General features: G+C 35.6%; 1 protein-coding gene across 3 annotated transcripts in view; it reads left to right on the forward strand.

Annotated features, from left to right (window-relative positions):
* The window catches only part of ADCY8 (adenylate cyclase 8), a 113,323-nt gene that overhangs the window by 80,922 nt on the left and 12,637 nt on the right, over nt 1-19,764 (forward strand). For all 3 annotated transcript variants that reach the window (XM_015856336.3, XM_015856337.3, XM_085536978.1), the window contains 6 exons: nt 2,317-2,417; nt 8,623-8,824; nt 11,795-11,884; nt 13,507-13,679; nt 15,345-15,426; nt 19,106-19,264. In XM_015856336.3, the coding sequence (XP_015711822.1) occupies nt 2,317-2,417; nt 8,623-8,824; nt 11,795-11,884; nt 13,507-13,679; nt 15,345-15,426; nt 19,106-19,264 (807 nt within the window). The remainder of the gene's footprint in view (nt 1-2,316; nt 2,418-8,622; nt 8,825-11,794; nt 11,885-13,506; nt 13,680-15,344; nt 15,427-19,105; nt 19,265-19,764) is intronic.

Genomic DNA, 19,764 nt, shown 5'->3' on the forward strand with positions numbered 1-19,764 from the left:
CTGCAGGAGATTTCTCATTGCTCCACAGAAAAGAAAAAAAAAAATTTAAAATAAAACCACTACATTCCCTTTCACTTAGAAGATCAGCAGTGAACATAATGCCAACCATCTTCCTCTCCAGCGCACAGAATATCTAGGTGAATGTATGAAGACCATTGCATGTCCAGCATCACCTCTTTCCAAGAAATTCTAGAAAAAAGATTGGCATTACCCAGTGGAGGAACCTTGGCCTTCATTATTTGAGTTTAATTTTAGCTGGCTGGGTGGCCATAGCTAGACAGTGCCACCCAACAATTCAGAACTCAAGGCAAAGAGCTCAAGTCCCAAGGGACGCACAATGAGTCTCCTCTGTACCATGATCAAGTCACACCAGTGTGTGTTAGATCAGTGGGACATTGTAGCTACAAATTTTGTAGCTGTCATTATGATTCTTCCTGCAATCCCAAATGGCTCCCGCTGGCCACATGTCTCCCCATACTTCTGGAAGAATCTTGAAACTTAATCTATCCTTAATGACTTCTCCAAGCCATTAGGGGATTGGCTGCTAGAAAAGTGCTGTGTTTGTCATTGGTGTTTGTACTGCCTTAGAGATGCTAACAATTTCTCATCACATCAGTCTTACTGATTAGACCACAGCATTCGTGTCTTTGAGATGATGCTTGACACAGCAGCAGGCAATTCCATGTTTGTATTTCATTCAATTCATTGTCCATAATTTCCCTAAGGAATAATTGGAATTTCCTGTTATATTTTAAGAAACATGTCTTTCTTTTTGCCTTTGATTTTTAATGTGCCACTAAATAAATAAATAAATAAATAGTCCATTAAGCAGACTGATGCTCTCTTTCCCTGCACATGAAATAGAGGTCAGTACCTCTGTGCATTCAGCAGCAAAATGAAATGGAGTTGCCTGTGAGCACCATCAAAAATCATGTCAAAGTGTTGCTGTTTCTGACAACAGCATACATAGGGTATAATCATGGCAGAGGAAGATCCAAAATGAAAGGAACCAACAGATAAACACATCAGTTACTCAAATCAAATGGGAGTAAGGAAGGGAAAAGCCTTTTCCCTATTTTCGGAATCTTGAGTTTGTCCATATAGATGTAGATGTTCCTGTTCATTGCAGGGGAGTTGATCTAGAAGAACTTTAAATGCCCCTTCCTACTCAAATGATTCCACGATTCTTTAATGTTTATAGCCTAAATCTAGACAGGATTTTCCTTCAAGAGCAATTTAGTAGTAAAATGCAGTCATTTATTGCTGAATTCTTTCAATGCATGTTCCTGACACAGTTGATTTTTCTCAGTTATTACACTTTCAATTATTACACTTATAACCATAGTTTGCTTTATTTTCAAATTCCCAAACAAAGATTCTCATAGGTGGTTCTTCTTTGACTCTTCTTCACATTTAACTGTCAGCTTCTGCACAACAACAAAAGATTAAATGAAAATGACTTATTGTTCAGAGAAAGTAAAATGAATGGAGCAGGCCCCTATGGAAGGAGATTTTATTAGCTGGAGAAAACTTAGTATCATCACTCTGGGACAAATACATCTTAGGACTAATCTTCATCTACTGTAATTGATTAGAGTTTTGTTGAATTAGCAGTGTTGAATACTGGATGAGAATTCAGGCAACATATCCACCTAAACTGATCCACTGTGACTGGCTGATGTATCTGTTAATCCATTTCTTAGTAACCCCTGTAAAATGGATCCTGCTAGCATATTCAATGGTCTGATATGCTGTACAATTACTTTCTGAATAAATGATAATAATAAAGCTATTCAGATGATCTTTTACGTAATAATACTCTCATTTTTATTTATTTATTTATTTTTTCCCCAAGAAGAATGCCAACATTATGTTTTTGTGTAGCCTCTGGATATGTTCACATGCAAAGATAATGACCCACATCCAAGTCATAGAATGTCCAAAACTGGGTTTGTTGGTTTGTGGTTGTTTTTTTGTTTTGTTTTGTTTTGTTTTTAAGTAAAAAAGAAAACAGAATGGCATCAATCTGTCAAGCACAAAGACACCTCTGTAATACAATTCATGCAGACAGTCACAGCTGACTATAGTGTTTGCCCTCAGGAACCCACAATTCCTTTGGCGAAGCAATTATGTATTTAATATTCTACACAGTAGTGCAAGATTCTAATACATGTTTGTTCCTTTTATGCAAATATATTGGAAAAAGTATAAGTTAGTAAAGCAACTTCACAGGGACTTTTCTTGACAACCTTTATGAAATCACTACATGAGTTAACAACTAACTTACTTCATTTTTTCTTTTTTCTTTTTTTCTAGTATTCTCAAATGCGAGATGAAGTATTCAAATCAAACTTGGTATGTGCATTTATTGTTCTCGTATTCATCACTGCTATCCAAAGCTTGCTTCCTTCTTCCAGGTAAATGCAAAGATATATTGCTATATATCTAAATGCACTCTTGGGAAAACCAAACTGTGGGGTAACATTTTTATATGTGAATTGAGCCAATAAATTTTGTTTGTTCTGGAAACTCTTTGAAAATATTTTTGGCCTTGTCTTCCTCCCCTTTATTATCTACTTTTGTATCATATTATCTGAAGTTTCCCATTTTCATGAGAATCTGTTGATTGTATTGTAATGCTTGGACTGTACTGTTAAGTTTTGAAGAAAAATGCCCACTGAGAAAAGTTTGAACTTCAGTTTACAGGAGTTCAGCACAGTATGGTCTTCTGCTTTCAGTTCAGTGATCATAAACCAGAATTAGAATGTTGCTTCTTTGCTAATTGACTGATAATCAACGTGAGAATCAGTGATTGTTTTGGTTTTGTTTCTTACATGCTACATAAGAAAATGGTATTGCTGTACCGTATTATTATGTATACTACCCAGCTTGGAAAAACAGTGTTCTGCCCTTATAAAGCAACAGCAATAGGTGATCTGATAGACCATCTCGCATATCTGCTTCAGCCTGGGTCTGACCAAACAGCAGGTTCCTATTGAAGTGAAGAAACTGTGACATAGCTGTAATCTCTATGCTGGTCTGTGTAACATAGTCTAACACACTAGCTGTCACTATTCAGCAAAATATACCTCTAATCCCATTTAGCAAAGAAAGTACTAAAATGACAGTGTCCAGAAAATCATAATTCTTGAGTGGTTTCTAGACTCGGATGAAACTTAGTCTATATGTTCCTGGGAAATAACTATGAAGATAATTAATGTACATTAATGTAGCGATATCTCTTGGATCGCCTCTAGAAGATCTGTTTCACTACATTTATGTCTCAGAATAACAAAATGATGATTAGATGCAAGTGAGTGACTGCGCACTCCATGTATTTCATAGTTGTTCTTAGATGAGAACATATCCAGAATAGCATCTGACCTTGCATTTTCCTTATGTGCTATAGTGCTCTAATTCTAGAAAGTTTGTTTGACTGAAGTCCTCACAAAGTACATTAAAAATTCTTCACTCCTTGTAGCTGTTATTTTTGTATTTTTTCAGTATGTACAAGAAGATTTATGGTTATTATTAAAGGAACCCATTTTACAAAATTATTTCTGCTGCTAGCTATATCAATCACTGCAATAATAGCAAAAATAGGTGACATTTCTCCTGTCTTAATTCTTGTGAGGGTAACTGGTGCTTTTGTAGTTAATGGAGAAGGAGTCACACAGCCACCATGCCTGCAACTGCTTTCCCATGTTGCATGGTACTTTTATTTTTCCTCCAGCATGTCACAGATTCTTTGCAGATTTTTTTAACTGAAAGTTAAATGGGCTTTAAATTATGAGTAAATGCAAATAAAGTTTAGATATTTTCACAGAATCACAGAATCATAGGGGTTGGAAGGGACCACCAGAGATCACTGAGTCCAACCCCTCTCCCAAAGCACGTTCCCTACACCAGGTCACACAGGTAGGCGTCCAGGAGGGTCTTGAATATCTCCAGAGAAGGAGACTCCACAACCCCCCTGGGCAGCCTGTTCCAGTGCTCCGTCACCCTCACCGTAAAGAAGTTCTTGCACACATTCGTGCAGAACTTCCTATGCTCCAGTTTCTGGCCGTTGCCCTTTGTCCTGTTTCCACACACTGCTGAAAAGAGTCTGGCCATGCCACTTTGATATTTATAGACCTGGATCAGGTCCACTCTCAGTCTTCTTTTCTCAAAGCTAAACAGAACCAGTTAACTTAGCCTTTCTTCATAGGGGAGATGCTCCAGGCCCTTCACCATTTTTGTAGCCCTCCACTAGACTTTTTCCAAGAGATCCCTGTCTTTTTTTTGTACTGGGCAGCCCAGAACTGGGCACAGGACTCCAGATGAGACCTTACCAGGGCAGAGTAGAGGGGGAGGATCACCTCCCTTGGTCACGCTCTTTTTAATACACCCCAGTATGTCATTGGCCTTTTTGGTCACAAGGGCACACTGCTGGATCATGGCCAACCTGTCATCCAGCAGGACACCCAGGTCCCTCTCTGCAGAGCTCCTCTCCAGCAGGTCATCCCTCAACCTGTACTGTATTTTGTATAAGGTAAGATCAGTAGAATTTCTTAAATAAAATTTTGGAATGCAGGCCTCAGGAATTCCCCTAAATGTTAATTTTTAGAAGCTGTGAAGATATTTGGGGAAAGAGTATTTACTGTCATCCCTTTTGAAAAAGGTTTGTATAAGTGCACAAATACTTTGTGGCCATTCTTATGTTCTTTCAGAACCTGAATACCACTGTAAAGAATTAAGAAGGCAAATTTTGGTTTTTTTTATTTCAGAAAATCCTAAGTACTTCTGTTTATACCTCTAATAGATATCAGAGAAATGAACTACCCTAGGGGAGCAACATGGACATAATTTCCAGGGAATAGCTTTCAGAGAATTTACACTCCTCATGGTAATTTACCCATACAACACAATTAATTGCCTTTCAAATAATGTCTTCATGCTCTGTTGAATGGAGATGGAGTTATGTATTTGCTTAAACACATCTGAATATTTTCTAAACTGAGTCTTTTGGGAATTTTTTGAATCAGTGAAAGAAAACATTATTTAAATCATCATAAAGTATCTGCAGGGACTTTTCTAGATAGTTTGCCACGATCTGTGTTTTCAATAAGGGAATCATCTTTCTATTATCACATCTACTTTCTATCGCTACATCTACATCTACTGTGTCTGGGAGTTCCTGTATTTTATCTCAGTTTCTGTCTGTCTCCTACAGGATGAATATTGGATCCATTCATATTTTTCCCTGACAAGAACCACATAGAAGTTAACAATATTATCAGCAGTTTTCTTGCTTTGAATTATTGAGTCGGGGATAGTATTTGACATAAACTAATGCCATATTTCTGCTGTAATTATCCTCTGTGAAGCCATTAAGTTACATTGCCTATCTTACAGTGATCCATCTTCTCCATCTGAATGTCCTGGGAGTTTGATTAATCTCCTGCAATGAACATTCTATATGCTCACATGGACAATAGATTATACTAGGGTGAACTTCTGTGCTACAGTTGTTTCTAACGTTTTTTCCCAGGGTTATTCTTTTGCGGGGAGAAAAGAAGATTTCAAATTGTTCATTTAGACATCTGCATGCTTTGTTTTACATAAATTTTCCTTCTGGCTTCACAACTCTTGATTTCCAACTGTGCATCAGGAAGAGGGGAGGCAAAAGCTCAATTTCAAACCTCATTTGATCTTGACATTAAAGGAACCTCTGGGATAAAAATCATTTGGCCCTGAGTTGCTTCTTCAATGTAGAGGGTGCCTAACCCTGGTGTTCCACTTCAGAGAGAAATTCTTTGGCAGCAGTTTATGTTGCTGTTTTCCAATTCCTCTAACCTCTGAATGTTTTCTTCCTTACTTAATCCTACCAATATACCGTCAGTATAATCTTAACAGAAATATTGGACTGATCCTTTGGAGGTCTTAGATGTGAAGAGTTTTGTTTTGTTTTTGTCTTAAGAAGACAAGAGAGAAAAAGACAAACATTCAGTTGTATAGGCACAACAGATGAATTGCTCCTTAAATACTTAATACGAACAAAAACAAGGACATGGTTTCCCTGGGACCTAAGCAGGCTGTATTGCATTTTTGGATTTATATTCCAGATTTAGGCTCCTAGATGCTGTCTGTATAGTACTATAACACAATAACATTTTGTCCTAAATTTAGAGTGTGGAAACCTGAAATAAGAACTCACGCTTTCTTGTCCTCTGGTCTGACATCTTGAGACTTGACCCTAATCTTTTTTAATGCTTTATTCTGGTTTCATTTAAAGCTGGGTCAGTCTAGGTCAGCAGCAGTGGTGGGCTACATATGCATAAATAGACTGTCTATATTTATATAAGATATAGATAGAAACTATCAGTTCCAAAGAGGATTTCAGTCATATGGCTTTGGAAAGTAGGAAGGCTATTGCAGAATATTCTAGTGATTAAACTGAAGCAGTTCATCTAACATAATTCTTGTAAACCAGTGTCTGTGCTCTGGATTTGAAATATAGCCACAAGTCAATCACAGGATCACAAGGTGCTTTTCAGTTGAATAAATATGAGAATTCTTGGTAGTAAGATGAATCTTTGGATACCTAAACTACACAGCTCTCTTGATAAGCTCTCTTGACTAATTCTCCATGACCATATTGTCCAGCTCTTCCCTGGCTTTATTTTATCTTGACTCTATTACTCTTTTATCTTGACTCTACTGCTCCCTCTTAACTGTCTTCATTTTCTTGTATTCATTTTTCTCTTCACGAGAAAATAAAGAAAATAATAAGAAGATAATAAAGAAAATAATTGGACAATGTACTACTTCTAAAATTTGTGTAGACAGTAGTGAGGGAGAAACTAGAATCTTAGTGTCCACACATTACCAGTTCCGTCAAAAAAAAAAAAAAAAAAAAAAAGATTTCTATCTCCCAGATTTTTAATTTCACGCCCACGTCCTTTTTCTGAGATTCTGTTCATGAGTGCATCCTCAGAGTATCTATGAACATATTTTATTTTACAGAAAGCATCAGTGTCTTCCTGTGTATTTTCAAAGATAGAAACTGCTTTTGTGACATCATCAAATAATCTGTTGTCTCTGGAACTTTCAGTGAATCCTGTAACTCTTGTCAGAAAAGTTTTAATTGCACATCGTTAAGTCTGTGGTCTTTCTCCAGTCTTTGTTTCTTCATTATTCATTCTTCCCTTCATAATGCAGTATGTTCTTACTTGCTACATCCTCCCTTCTTTCAAAAGCAAGATTTACTTCTTAGATGAGCTTTTTGGGGAAGCTCTGCTGTTTTCTGTAGTAGTCACATACATACTTCTGGAAAATCTTGTTGGAATGAAATGCTGAAGTGTAAGATAGCACTGTGTGCCAGTAGTACACAGTTTCAAATCTAATATCACTACGTAGAAGCTCTCAACAGACATTAATGCATTGTTCACCGTATTTCAGCTTATTAGACAACAGAACTTCAATTTTTGTATTTTTCCTATATAATCTAGAAATGTTTTCTGACATAATTCTGTGCTACAAAAAACTACTCATATTTTTAATAAGATAAAACATATACTTACCAAAAGCTTAATTAGCAGAGTACATGACACATACACTCAGCCAACTGGAAGTGTAGAAGTCTATCTGGGATGCTCTGATAGTCCTCTTTCAAATATTTTATTTACTGAGACATTACAAGTAAATTGTTATAGAGTTCTGGAATGTATAGAACTAGGACACTAGAAATGTTAATTACTTGATTACTCCAGTTCTTAAAAGGTAAGAGAAAGCAGCATGAAGAAAGGAGAATTTTGAAGGAACAGTAAAGTTACTTTTAATTTGCACAAATTTAGTTGTCATAAAAATCTTGAGAAGTGCAAAAAGAGAATAACTGGTCCAAGTGGGAACAGCAAAATTTAGTTTATGAAGTGCTGAATGTTTTTTTCTGAGTGAAATAAAATAATTTTCCACATTTCTCAAGCATGTGATTTACTTGATTGACTTCATGTCCTAGATTTAAGCAAGGGGGTAAAAAAAAGATTTAGAAAAATATAATAAAAGATGGACTAGACAAAATTCTGTCTTTAATCATTTTGTTCAAAGGAATTGAAGGAACTGAACTGTCCATTTGATGTTCAGTCCACAGAATACATTTTCATCTGCTTTATATTTAGAAGGGTTTCTGTGAAAATAGTTGATCTGGAGAGTGTTATTTTGTTTTTCGAAGTTGATTATATTCTTTTTGTAGCAGCAGTTCACTCACTAATAATTAAAATCAGGGAAATCTTGCATTTCTGTAGTTATCATATCCTGACATGTCAGAAATCAAGCTGTATCATTGCCCTAGTCACTTCTGATGTTACAATCTACAACCAGCAATACAGAATAATTTTAAGACATATATAGAGATATATATATATATATCTGTATGGAGACAAAATCCTACAGTGTGAATAGATCTGCTATAAAAGCAACTTAAAGGACAACTGCATCCAGAAAGAATGGAGATTCTGATTGCTCAGACACTAGTTGACTAGGAAAACTGACTTTTCCTAGAGTTACCTGTTGGCAGATAATTTTTTGTTAGCAGTGGTATAGTGATGAGGTTTAATGCTGGATTCTCTTTTTTTTCCTTCCCAGGGTGATACCAATGGTCATTCAATTTTCTATTCTGATTATGTTGCACTCCGCTCTTGTGCTAATCACCACAGCAGAGGATTACAAATGTTTACCCTTAATGCTCCGGAAAACTTGCTGCTGGATTAATGAGACCTACTTGGCCAGGAATGTCATTATATTTGCATCTATTCTGATTAATTTTCTTGGAGCCATCATAAATATTGTAAGCTTCATAGGGAACCACTGGTTATTATGCAGGATAAAATGATTTATGAATTATTAAGCTTGCTAAAGTACTTGCTAAATAATGTGTTTATAAGCCAGCTATGATTTAAATATGGCAAAGTACCACAATTTCAGGAAATTTAGTTTGTTGCTTGAATTATGCATTTCTGAAATATCTAATTACTTTTCCTCGTGATAATCATATATTTTAAAGCCCTTCTGCTAATTTCTGTTCAATATATATATAATATATATTAGTCCAAGTAATGCTTGTAAATATTAAATTCCTCAACACACAGTTCTCCTGTCAATTATCCTGCTAAAAACTGAGAAGAGTCAGCAAAACTAGAACATACCTACAGAGCAGATGACATTGGGCCAGTAACATCACTGCAGGAGAAAAGTTAAAAATCCTAAATTCTAATCATGACTTGCCATTTGCTCATTTAGTGAATTTATCAGATTCCTTCATCCCAGATTCACATCCGCTGAAGCAAATCAAACTATGGACATGGTTGCTTGCAGATCTTTTTATGATCAGTGTGGAAGAAAAGGTATCCCCAACATGTCTTGTGATCGCACTGGTCCCGTTAAAGAGATTTTCCTCTCTCCACTGCCCACACAGGGAATTTAGTTTGACTGGACTCCCAGTGTACATGTTTCCACTAAGACCCAGATATTACAAACCTAGAGCAAATTTTGTCAGTATAACTGAGGAAAGGTATGTATTAAATATTTGCTAAACAATTGTGCTTACATAAAAATATTGCTAATTAAATACTGTGGGCCTGACACTATACAAAGTCACATGTTAAAGAGTTGGGTCAGTGGAAGACATTTAATACACATGGAAATAGAGTGGAGTCCTGATTATCTGGATGTCTTCATAAATGTGAGACAGCTTTACATGAACTGAATAGGTAATCAGGCTACACGACTTGTTAGGTGTTGAAGTCTATGCAAAGAAGAAAGTAAATATCACAGTAATACATAAAAAATAACACGTTCATTACAGTTTCATCTCCTGGGGTACCTTTCACTTATGGTTTAGCTGTGCTTTTTCAGCTGAACTTTGTTATTCATGGATGAGACCAAGAAAGCATTGAATGACAATAAAATAATAGCAACTATAACACAACTGCAATGATAATTATCCTGTAATAATTACAATTAGTATATAATTGCAGAAATGATACTGAAATCTGATACTTCACTGATTTGTGTCACCTTTTGCTAACAAATTTCACTAACAAATATCAGGTTGTCTTATTTTATATTGTTGTCATTCATCCTTGATTGAATTCAGATTGCCAGTATGCAAGGACTCATCACTTGTCTTGGTTCCTTTGTGATAAGAGAATCAGTTGGAGAAAGAATGTCTCCACTGAGAAAATATACATATGGTAAATGACAGGGCTGAAAGCTTCCTAACAGCACTGGTGCATTACAGTACACATCACTAAGGAGTGCTATAGAATTCAGAGGATTTTAAATTGAATTTGATGTAATATTTTGATGTAATGAATTTTGTCCTTGCAACAAGGTGACTATACTCTATTTGTTAAGAGTATTTTGATTACAAGATTTTCTCCATTGCTTGTTGTTGATTATTTTGACGTATGTTGACCTACGTGTACCTAAAAGCTATCAATGCAGCTCAGTCATTCAGCTATGTTCATCCATTGAGAATTCAGCCAACTGTAGTGGAGTAAGACTTGGATGCTTTCTAAGAAGGACCATAAGGCTTTGGTTTCACAGGGTGGGAAGATGGGTTCTGTAGTTCACTTTATCATAAACATTATTTTAAAAAAAAGAAGAAAAAAAAAGTTTCTGTTCTTGAATATCTTTTAAAAAGGCACCCAGACTGGCTGTCACAGAACTCTGACCTGCATAGAGGTGCTGCACACCTCGTGAACTTGCATAGGGTATCTTTATCAGTTGTCATGCAAGGCTGCACAGAAAATCTAGAAAATGCTGGTGCAATGATGATGAAGTTACAGAAATATCAAACAAGAGAGCTCCAAGTTCAAAATTCATTCGAATTTAATTATAAGTAGTTGGACTTCATTTAAAAACAAAAAAAAAAACCAAAACAAAAAAAAAACCCTCTCTCCGTTAGTAAGAGGGCCAGGGAAACTAGTTTGCACACAAGAGGTTGATGCAGTGACCTAGTATAAACATACATATTGGGCTAATACATGTGACAGGAAACTCCATCTGCTTTAACTGTCAAAATATGAAACTATTAATGATTTTTTTTTTCCTGTGTTCTTAGTCCTTAATGTATTACAACTCAAAACTACCATTTTGTTTATATTTAATACAACTAGTTTGAAATACTACTAAAATAGAAGGCCTGAAGACTAAAAAGCAATATTTTTTGGAAATTTTTCTGAATACAATTCTCACAACTATTGTATAATGAAGCATTTTTCACTTACATCCATTCTGGATGTTTCACTTACTGTTCTGGGACTGCATTATGGTTTGACCCAATCCAGTTCTGCGCAATGTCATGACATTTTGTCCCATCTCTGTAAGGATAACATCTATAGCAAATAATCAGGAAACCCTACCTGAAAGAAATTGTACAATTTGTACAATTGTACAAATGCGGCCTGATTTTATGTTCACATTTTAATAATTTTTCTCCATAATTTGTAGCACAGTATATGCATTTTCAGGGAGTAATTATTGAGAGTCCAATGTCAGATGAGCTCATTTTTCCACTTTGGGAACAGGATTGCATAGGAAGGTTACCTGGAATGACTGTAGTGTGTGCATAGCTGTTTCTTTTCCCTTTCATCCCCTCTTTTCTTCTTGCTGTCCATTTAGTCCTTCCTGGAAGCTAGGAATCTGGGACAGAAAGCAGTAGATCAGCCAGTTGCATGCCCTGAACCCAGCCACCAGTCACATAGTCACCAGTGCACAATACAGCCCTGAGTTTATTTTCTTTCTTTATTCACAGCTATGGTGTGATTTTGACAAACCAGTACCTCTGAAGAACCAGACGTTCAATTCATCTGCATCCTTTTCAGACATCTGTTCCTATCCTGAGGTACTTCTGAGGCTACTTTTAATCTGAGGCACAGATAACAAAATTTACATAACTACTACCTGGAATCAGTGACCTGTGTAGTGGTGGTGAAGTCAGGTGTCTCAATAGCTCTGTAAAGCTGAAGCGTAACATAGATAGAAAAAACTGATATGGGTTACAGAAGGAATCAGTCTTACAATTTAACAGAACATTACAACCAGAACCTTTATGTACCCAGATATTTTTTATTGTTGTTCCCATTCACAGAAAAACTATGGAAATACATAGACAGTGTACAGCACAGAGCTGAAATATGAGTAGAAGTGAGATGTCAAGATGTGACAAGACCCACATTTCATTGGAAGTCAAAACAAACTTTGATTCTTCATTAAAAATCATTAGGGAAAATGGAGGCCCTGACTCGCTAGTGATATCCTCATTCACTCCTGAACAATGACAAGAAAAGACGTTAGGAAATGGTTGACCAATATAGTTCATCCAGCTTTCTTTTTTGTGAGTGCAGATTTATCTGGATATCTGATTTTTGATAATTATCTTGTATATTTTAAAATAATTAGAAAAACGTCCAACAATGACTGAATATGCCAACTCAAGAAAATGTGCTACTTAATTCATATGAAGCTAGAGAAGACTAAAATTTCTTATATTGCAAAAATAGTAGTCATTCTAATGTAGTGATTGTAAATTTCCATTTGAAAGAAAGAAATCTTCTCTATGATGAGCAAGCAGATATCACAATCAATGGGTTGATCATGCGTATGTCACACAGAAAGTCATAAGGCAGTGTCATGATATTGCCATCAGTATTCTGCAAGTTGTAGAGCTATGCACTTTTCTACAAAGGATCTGTAGTAAATAAAAGTGCTGTAAGAAAAATGAATGCTGCAATCTCTCCTAAAGCTTTATGGTGGGAATTAATTTAAACTACATTTGGACTGTGGGTGTTGATGTTGCCATTTCAGATTTGAATAACTCATGGAGATGATTATCTCTCTATATCGAGTATCAGGTGTATGGATTGCATTTGACAGATGACTAATCGTTGAGAAACGTGAGACGATAATGAGATTAGAAAACGAAATATGAATAAAACTTCCAGGCATCACATTTTAAGCTGTGTTTGACCTACAGTATTAAAAATAAAAATAATAATAATAATAATAATAATGCATTCCAACCTGTGCACTTTATCCTCTCTTTAGATAGAACTGGAGAAGGATAAAGCAGGAATATGATTCTCCTATACTGATTAACGTAACTTTTGTGAAAATTCAGAATCCAAGGAAGAAAAAATGATTCTCATTCAGTTGACTAATAAATAACATGCTACTACATACAGCATCTATCACTCTCCTCCTTTCATAATACAGGATGCCGATTTCTTTCTAATAGTGAGAAATTGAAGTAAATATGAGGATTTCTGCTAATGTGGAGGTGCCATGCAAAATAAGATTTTTAACTGAACATTCAAGTATAGCAAGCACTTTACCTGAGAGCCAAATCTGAGGCAAACCTTTTTTGATATTTATGAATATTCGATCATTTATGTAGATACTTATGGATCGAATATATAATCCCTGATAGCCAAAAGTAATGACTGTTGTTTTTTTTTTTCTTTTCAGTATTTTGTCTTTACTGGTGTGCTGGCAATGGTGACCTGTGCAGTCTTTCTTCGTCTCAACTCTGTCCTGAAGCTGGCAGTACTTCTCATCATGATTGCAATCTATGCTCTGCTGACTGAGACTATTTATGCTTCACTTTTCCTTCAATACGACCACTTAAACCACAATGGAGAGTAAGTGTTCACAGCTTTCTTTAGGAACTGGCTATGATTATTAAAATTGTATGTATGTAAAATAGAATTATATATCTATATCTATATCTATATCTATATCTATATCTAAATCTAATCTGTATCTATATCTATATCTAATCTGTATCTCTATATATCTATATCTATATCTATATTAAAGGTCCAAGTGTAGCAAGACTAAACATGTACTGGAGAGCATCATAGTTAAAAATACCATTGGTTGCAATGACAAATCCAGAAAGACTTATGCTCTGAGGTTTTTTTTCCCTCAGGTTTTTTTTATTTAAATGCTCATTTCATGATAATAATTAAATATTAAGCAGAAATTATCTCTTCTGTCTTTCATAGTCCGTTCATGTTTTGTGTAGATCACTGGATTCTAGTCCTGGAAACTCCAGCAGTACTAACTGAAATTTATACCTCCTATTAGGCAAACATGAGTGAACATCTGATTATTAGGGGCAGAGTTTTACTTGTACAGATGTCAAAAATTAAGACATGACTCTCAGAGATCTAAGAAATATAGGGATGATAACATTTTGTAGGAGGCTATTTGAAGGACATACTCCTCCTCCCAGGCATCCTTCCCAGAAGGAGGAGGTGATAAGGCAGTGACAGGACAGAGATGTACCAAGTGCTAAATAACTCCAATATTAGAGCATGATTTGAGCTTCAACATTAGTGTTAGGGAGCACAAGCTTGAAGGTTCTATTTCCAGAAGTTTCTCTACTTGCTTAGCTATATTAATTAGTTTAATAGAAAGTATTGCAACCCAGTGTGAAAGTCATATGTCTCTGCAATTACTATATTGCTATAATATCCAGTAACAAATATATGTAACTTCTACATTTGAGGCTTAGAGTCCTTCTAGGATGAAATCTTTGGGACACCATGTTTCCCAACTTCAAAATGGGAACACTTGAATTTCAAATTGCAGACAACAAAGATGTTTCGTACCTCTACACAAGGATGTTTTGCTCTATACTATTGACTCATCCCATAATAATACCTTTCCTTACTGTAAATTCTTCATCAGGCCACAGGGTCACTTTAGTCAGATCTCTCACAAACAAGTTTCCATTTGAATTAGTTTCCATCAAGGTCTGTTTTTCACACTCTAGTTTTTCTATCATCTTAGATTTCCCGACAAATATCACCTGATACTGACCAAGAGACACCAGCTAATGTCATCTTTTTGGATGTCAGCAAAACTTTTAATACTGTTCTCACAATATTCTCCTGGATAAAATTCCCAATGCAGCTAGACTAAAACAGAACGTGATGGTTGAATGATTGGCTGGTGAGTCAGGCTCAAAACATCACAGTATATAGGATTAAAACAGGCTTTAGGCCTGTAACTAGTGGGTTATGAAGGACTCCATTTTAGGACTAGTTCTCTTTAATGTTTTAATCAATGTTTTGTATGCGAGACTTGAGACTTACTTATATTAAGTAATTTTGTGGACAACAAATAACACTCCTGTCTTCTTGAAATTATGCATTTGTAGGTTAAATTTTCAAATAAAGAATATTTTTTAAAGAAAAAGAAAAAGTTTGGGGTGCATTACAGAATGAACTTTCTGCAGTTACAATAAACACTGACAAATCAATAACTGTATTTTATTTCATTTTTCTTTATTTATTCAGAACAGACTTCCTGGGTACAAAGGAGGCATCTTTACTACTGATGGCAATGTTCCTTTTAGCTGTATTTTATCACGGTCAACAGGTAATGTAAACATTTGCTTTAAGCATTCCCTACATCCTTTGCAATTGCAGGATGTAACAATAATCGCTTCCAGAATACCAACTGTCTTTTTATCCACATGAAAACATGACTTTTAACAATTTAATAAATCATATGCAGAATCTGAATAAAGAAAGTCTACTTCTTACACTGCTTGGCATTCTTAAAGAACATATGCAGTTCTGTATTCAGCAACAGCCAAGTTATATTGCAGTTAATATAAATCTAAGGATCAAATGAGATCTCATTTATCATAGGTACTTGGCAAAAGCCATTGAAAGCAGCGTGCTTCCTCTACAATGCTTCTGACTGGCAGTCACTACAGTGCTGTGTATTAAGCATGCTGACTTTAAGCAGTTTCTGTTCACGTAGAGACAAAGAGGACCATTGTGTTTAAGGAAGCAGCAGTGACAGTTCTCTTTAGACACTGTCTTGCATCTTCAATTTGTTTGAATATTTTCTCTTGAAGAGGGCTAGGGTGATTAACACCAGCATTTGTAGGTCCTAATTTAAGTGAGGCAGTATTAGAAGGGTAAGAAATTCTTAGCATAAGCAAAGATACAGTTCAAAGGGTTAGAGAGTAAGTATACTTGCTCTAAAGTATTTAGAAAGAAAACACTGAGTTAACATTACTGTAAACATTAGACAGAATTCAAGCAATGCTTGTCCAGATCACAAATGAGTATAAATGTCTATATTTTACGAAACCTGACTGAGGATATTTGAGACTGTTCTCCAGCCCAGAGGTCTGTGAGCACACTTCCTTTTTACAATCTATTAATCTTCCTTGCCCCATAAAACAAGGTAGCTACGCCCACACTGTACTTGGAAATGGTCCCTGATATGTGCTTACTTCTTCATGTTATCCCAAATGATTCATAGGGCCAGTTTATCAATTTAAGAATATTCAACAGAAGCACCCAGAAACACTTTCCAGAGCTGTTTTATCCCCTATTACAGAGTTAATCTAAAACAATCTGTTTAAATATAAAGAAATAAGTAAAAATTCAGAGCACATTAGTAAGAAAAAGTCTTCAATCATCCAAACTGATGGAAAACTCATTAGCTCCAATAAAGCTGTTCTACAGCACAGCTTCTCACAAACGGCTGAAGTATTCTGAATTAGAATTGCATAAGTCATGTCTCATTATAGGTGGTTTTACAAAAAATAAAAAATAAAAAAGAGCTTTTGGGCAATTCATTTCTGGCAGTTCTTTACTGTTCTTTATCCAGTGTAAATTAAAATTGATCCCCACCATGGAATTTTAAGCTAGATTCTTATCAAGAAAAAATTGCGTGAGCCTGCCTAATCAAAGTCAGATTTTTCTTTAAAGCTTACCTGTATTTTAGTCAGGAAATAAAGATATTCTCGTCTACTAAACTTTTGTAACTGATAAATGACATCAAACTAGATAGGTTAATTCTCTATTAGAAATTCAATTTTTAGCGAGTAGAACATATTTTGCAGCAATGTTTCTGAAAGATAACTTGAGGAACAGTACACAAAAGGAGTACTGTGAACAATGTTGAGGCTAGAGCTACTCTATACTGAAATGTGTTTATTTACTGCTATGTCTTTTAATTAGGTAAGTAGAACTTAAAGCATCCCTTGAAATCTTATGAAAATACAATGTCGCATATAGTCCTCTCTGCTGGGTACGCAGTGAAAACACACAGTAACCTATCATCTGAGTACAATCTCTATGGCTTTAAAAAAAAACACAAAACCGTTTTACAATTGCAAAGGGAACAAATCTACACACAACACTCAGTCCTTCATTTTCCTCCATCCCAATTAGACCAATGAAGAGACCCTATGAAACAGAAGCCAAAGACACCCTCTGATTTCTTTTAGGTTGTAGATGTGTATTTTGTTGCAGGCAAGTGTTGACTGATTGTTCCTCTTCATCTGGATCTCTTCAGTAGAAAGGAAAGCTTAAACTTTGACAGGGCAGGCATGGACTGCTTTGGACACAGCGGTGTTAGGGCTGTAGCTTAGCTCTGCAAAGACCTGTGGGAAGGACAATCATCCCTATACAGCAGTTCATGTGCAAAAACAATCACCTCTTTAACCTACATACTTGGGAAAACAAGGAGACATTAGGAAATAGGCGGAGGAGATTGTTCTAGTTTAAAAAGTGACAAAGGTACAAATCTAATTCTGATATGCCACAGGTCTTTTCAATGATCTTTCTATATACAGATTTTAGTTTAGTGAGGGAAGGATATTTGCTGATTTAGACACTTTTCAATAGATGAGTATGTATCTCTGTGATGTAAATCCTCTCCTTTTTCATTCTTAAAGGAAAAATATTGTCTTTCAAATGTTGATCCCTACTTCCTGATTTCCTTGAAGGTTGCAATTACCTAGGGAGTGATTGGGTTGTATGCCATATACAGGACATAGGCTTTATTGGTAATACATTTGTTCTTGCCTATTTGTTCACTACTGAAATTTAAGGTGCTTAATTAAGGGATACACTGCAGTGCAAGAAAAGGTGATCATTTCATGATTAATGTTGTGGTCAGATATACTGTTGTCACTCTGTTTCTGAACCCAAGATTTTGCTGGTCCATGTTGAGTCTTTCATCAACTGACACCCACAAATCCTTCTCCTCAGGGCTGCTCTCAAGAAATGAGGGCTTTTGCATTAGTCACTGCTGATGATAAAAAAAGTAGATCCAATTGTCATTGGGAATGCCTGAACCCTCTCTCAGTCATTCCCTCTGCTGCACACTCGCCCTTTACTTCAGCCTGGCACATGAGTTATGTCCCAGCAACTTCCTTACTCCAGCAGCTTTTGACATACAATTTGATACATCTCTCAATTACAAAACGCATTTATTTGCTGATGTAATATGATACTTTGCTGAATGTATAATCATTATCTCAATTTAGAACATCTCAAGTCTCACAGCTATGTCTTCTCTTTCAGTTTACAGCATGAAAGGATATATTACCATCACTTCCAATAAGATTGTATCTGTGCAGACTTTTTGCAACCTAAAGTAGCATCTGTCTTCAAATCTGAAATTCTAGTGCAATGCACCCAAATGTTCTGGTAGTGTTGGTCTTGTCTATGATCATGGAACAGGGATAGGGTACTCAAGGGGGTACCAGATATAGTGTATCTTTCACTATATTTTAAAACACAAAAAACAAATGCATTTCCTATCACTATAAATATCACAACTTGATGCTAAAGACTTGAAAATCCTCCTTGAAAGTGTGTTGAACAGTTAATATTTAGTTCCTCCAGTAGTAAAATACCTAGCTCTGCTATGTGTTTGGAATCACACTTGTGTTATTTTATCATGAAACCCAATTCATCTGAAAACATATATGAAAAGAACATATTTACTTCAGACCAGTATGTTCCAATATCTAATCTCCTGTCTGAATCCTTTTTTTATCCACTAACCATACCAGCAACATAACAAATGTTATTTGTCCTAGTATTTCTATCAAACCCTCAACATACATAAGGCATGAAAATTCTCTTTTTCTGTCAATGAAATGAAATTCTTTCTAATTCAAAAGCCTTTCCAGCATTATTGAAGCACTTATATGAGAGGAGCAGCCTTCCAGGATGACAATACAATGTCTACTCTTATATTGTTGAGCTTTATTTTTGCCTTTCTTTCCTTTCTGAAACTACAGCTTGAATACACTGCAAGACTGGATTTTCTGTGGCGTGTTCAAGCAAAAGAAGAAATCAACGAAATGAAGGAGTTAAGGGAGCACAATGAAAATATGCTACGGAATATTTTACCCAGTCATGTTGCACGTCACTTCTTGGAGAAGGATCGGGATAATGAAGTATGTATCAATTTTATTCCTGATATCTAATCAGCAGAACTAGAGCAGAAACATTAGAGATTTATTTGTACACAATTCTCAGTAGGATTCAATACACAAATATTACCCATTTTTTGTATCTGATCCATATTATTAAAAAATATTTTTTTAAAAAAAAAAAAAAAGGATTTTTAAGGTCAAGGGAAACTATTATTCCTTGCGTTCTGCCATTCTAGTACTCATCTGAAGTGCTGCTTTCAGTTTTAGATTTCCCAGAATGAGGCACATGTACCTACTAAAGCAATTCAGCAATTCAGTCCTCTATCATTAGAACAACACAGCAGATGAGGAGAGGCTGAGAGATTTGGGTTTATTCAACCTTAAAAGTAAAAGGATGAAGGAGGATCTTACTGTTGCTTTCAACTGCTTTCAATGTAGTTATATTGAAGAAAGAGATCAAGATCTTCTCAGATGGAGAACAAGAGGAAATGGACACAGGTTGTCAGAAGAAAAATCCCATT

Source organism: Coturnix japonica, chromosome 2 (genome assembly GCF_054131305.1).
Source record: "Coturnix japonica strain WE chromosome 2, WE-NBRP24, whole genome shotgun sequence".
Classification (NCBI taxonomy): domain Eukaryota; kingdom Metazoa; phylum Chordata; class Aves; order Galliformes; family Phasianidae; genus Coturnix; species Coturnix japonica.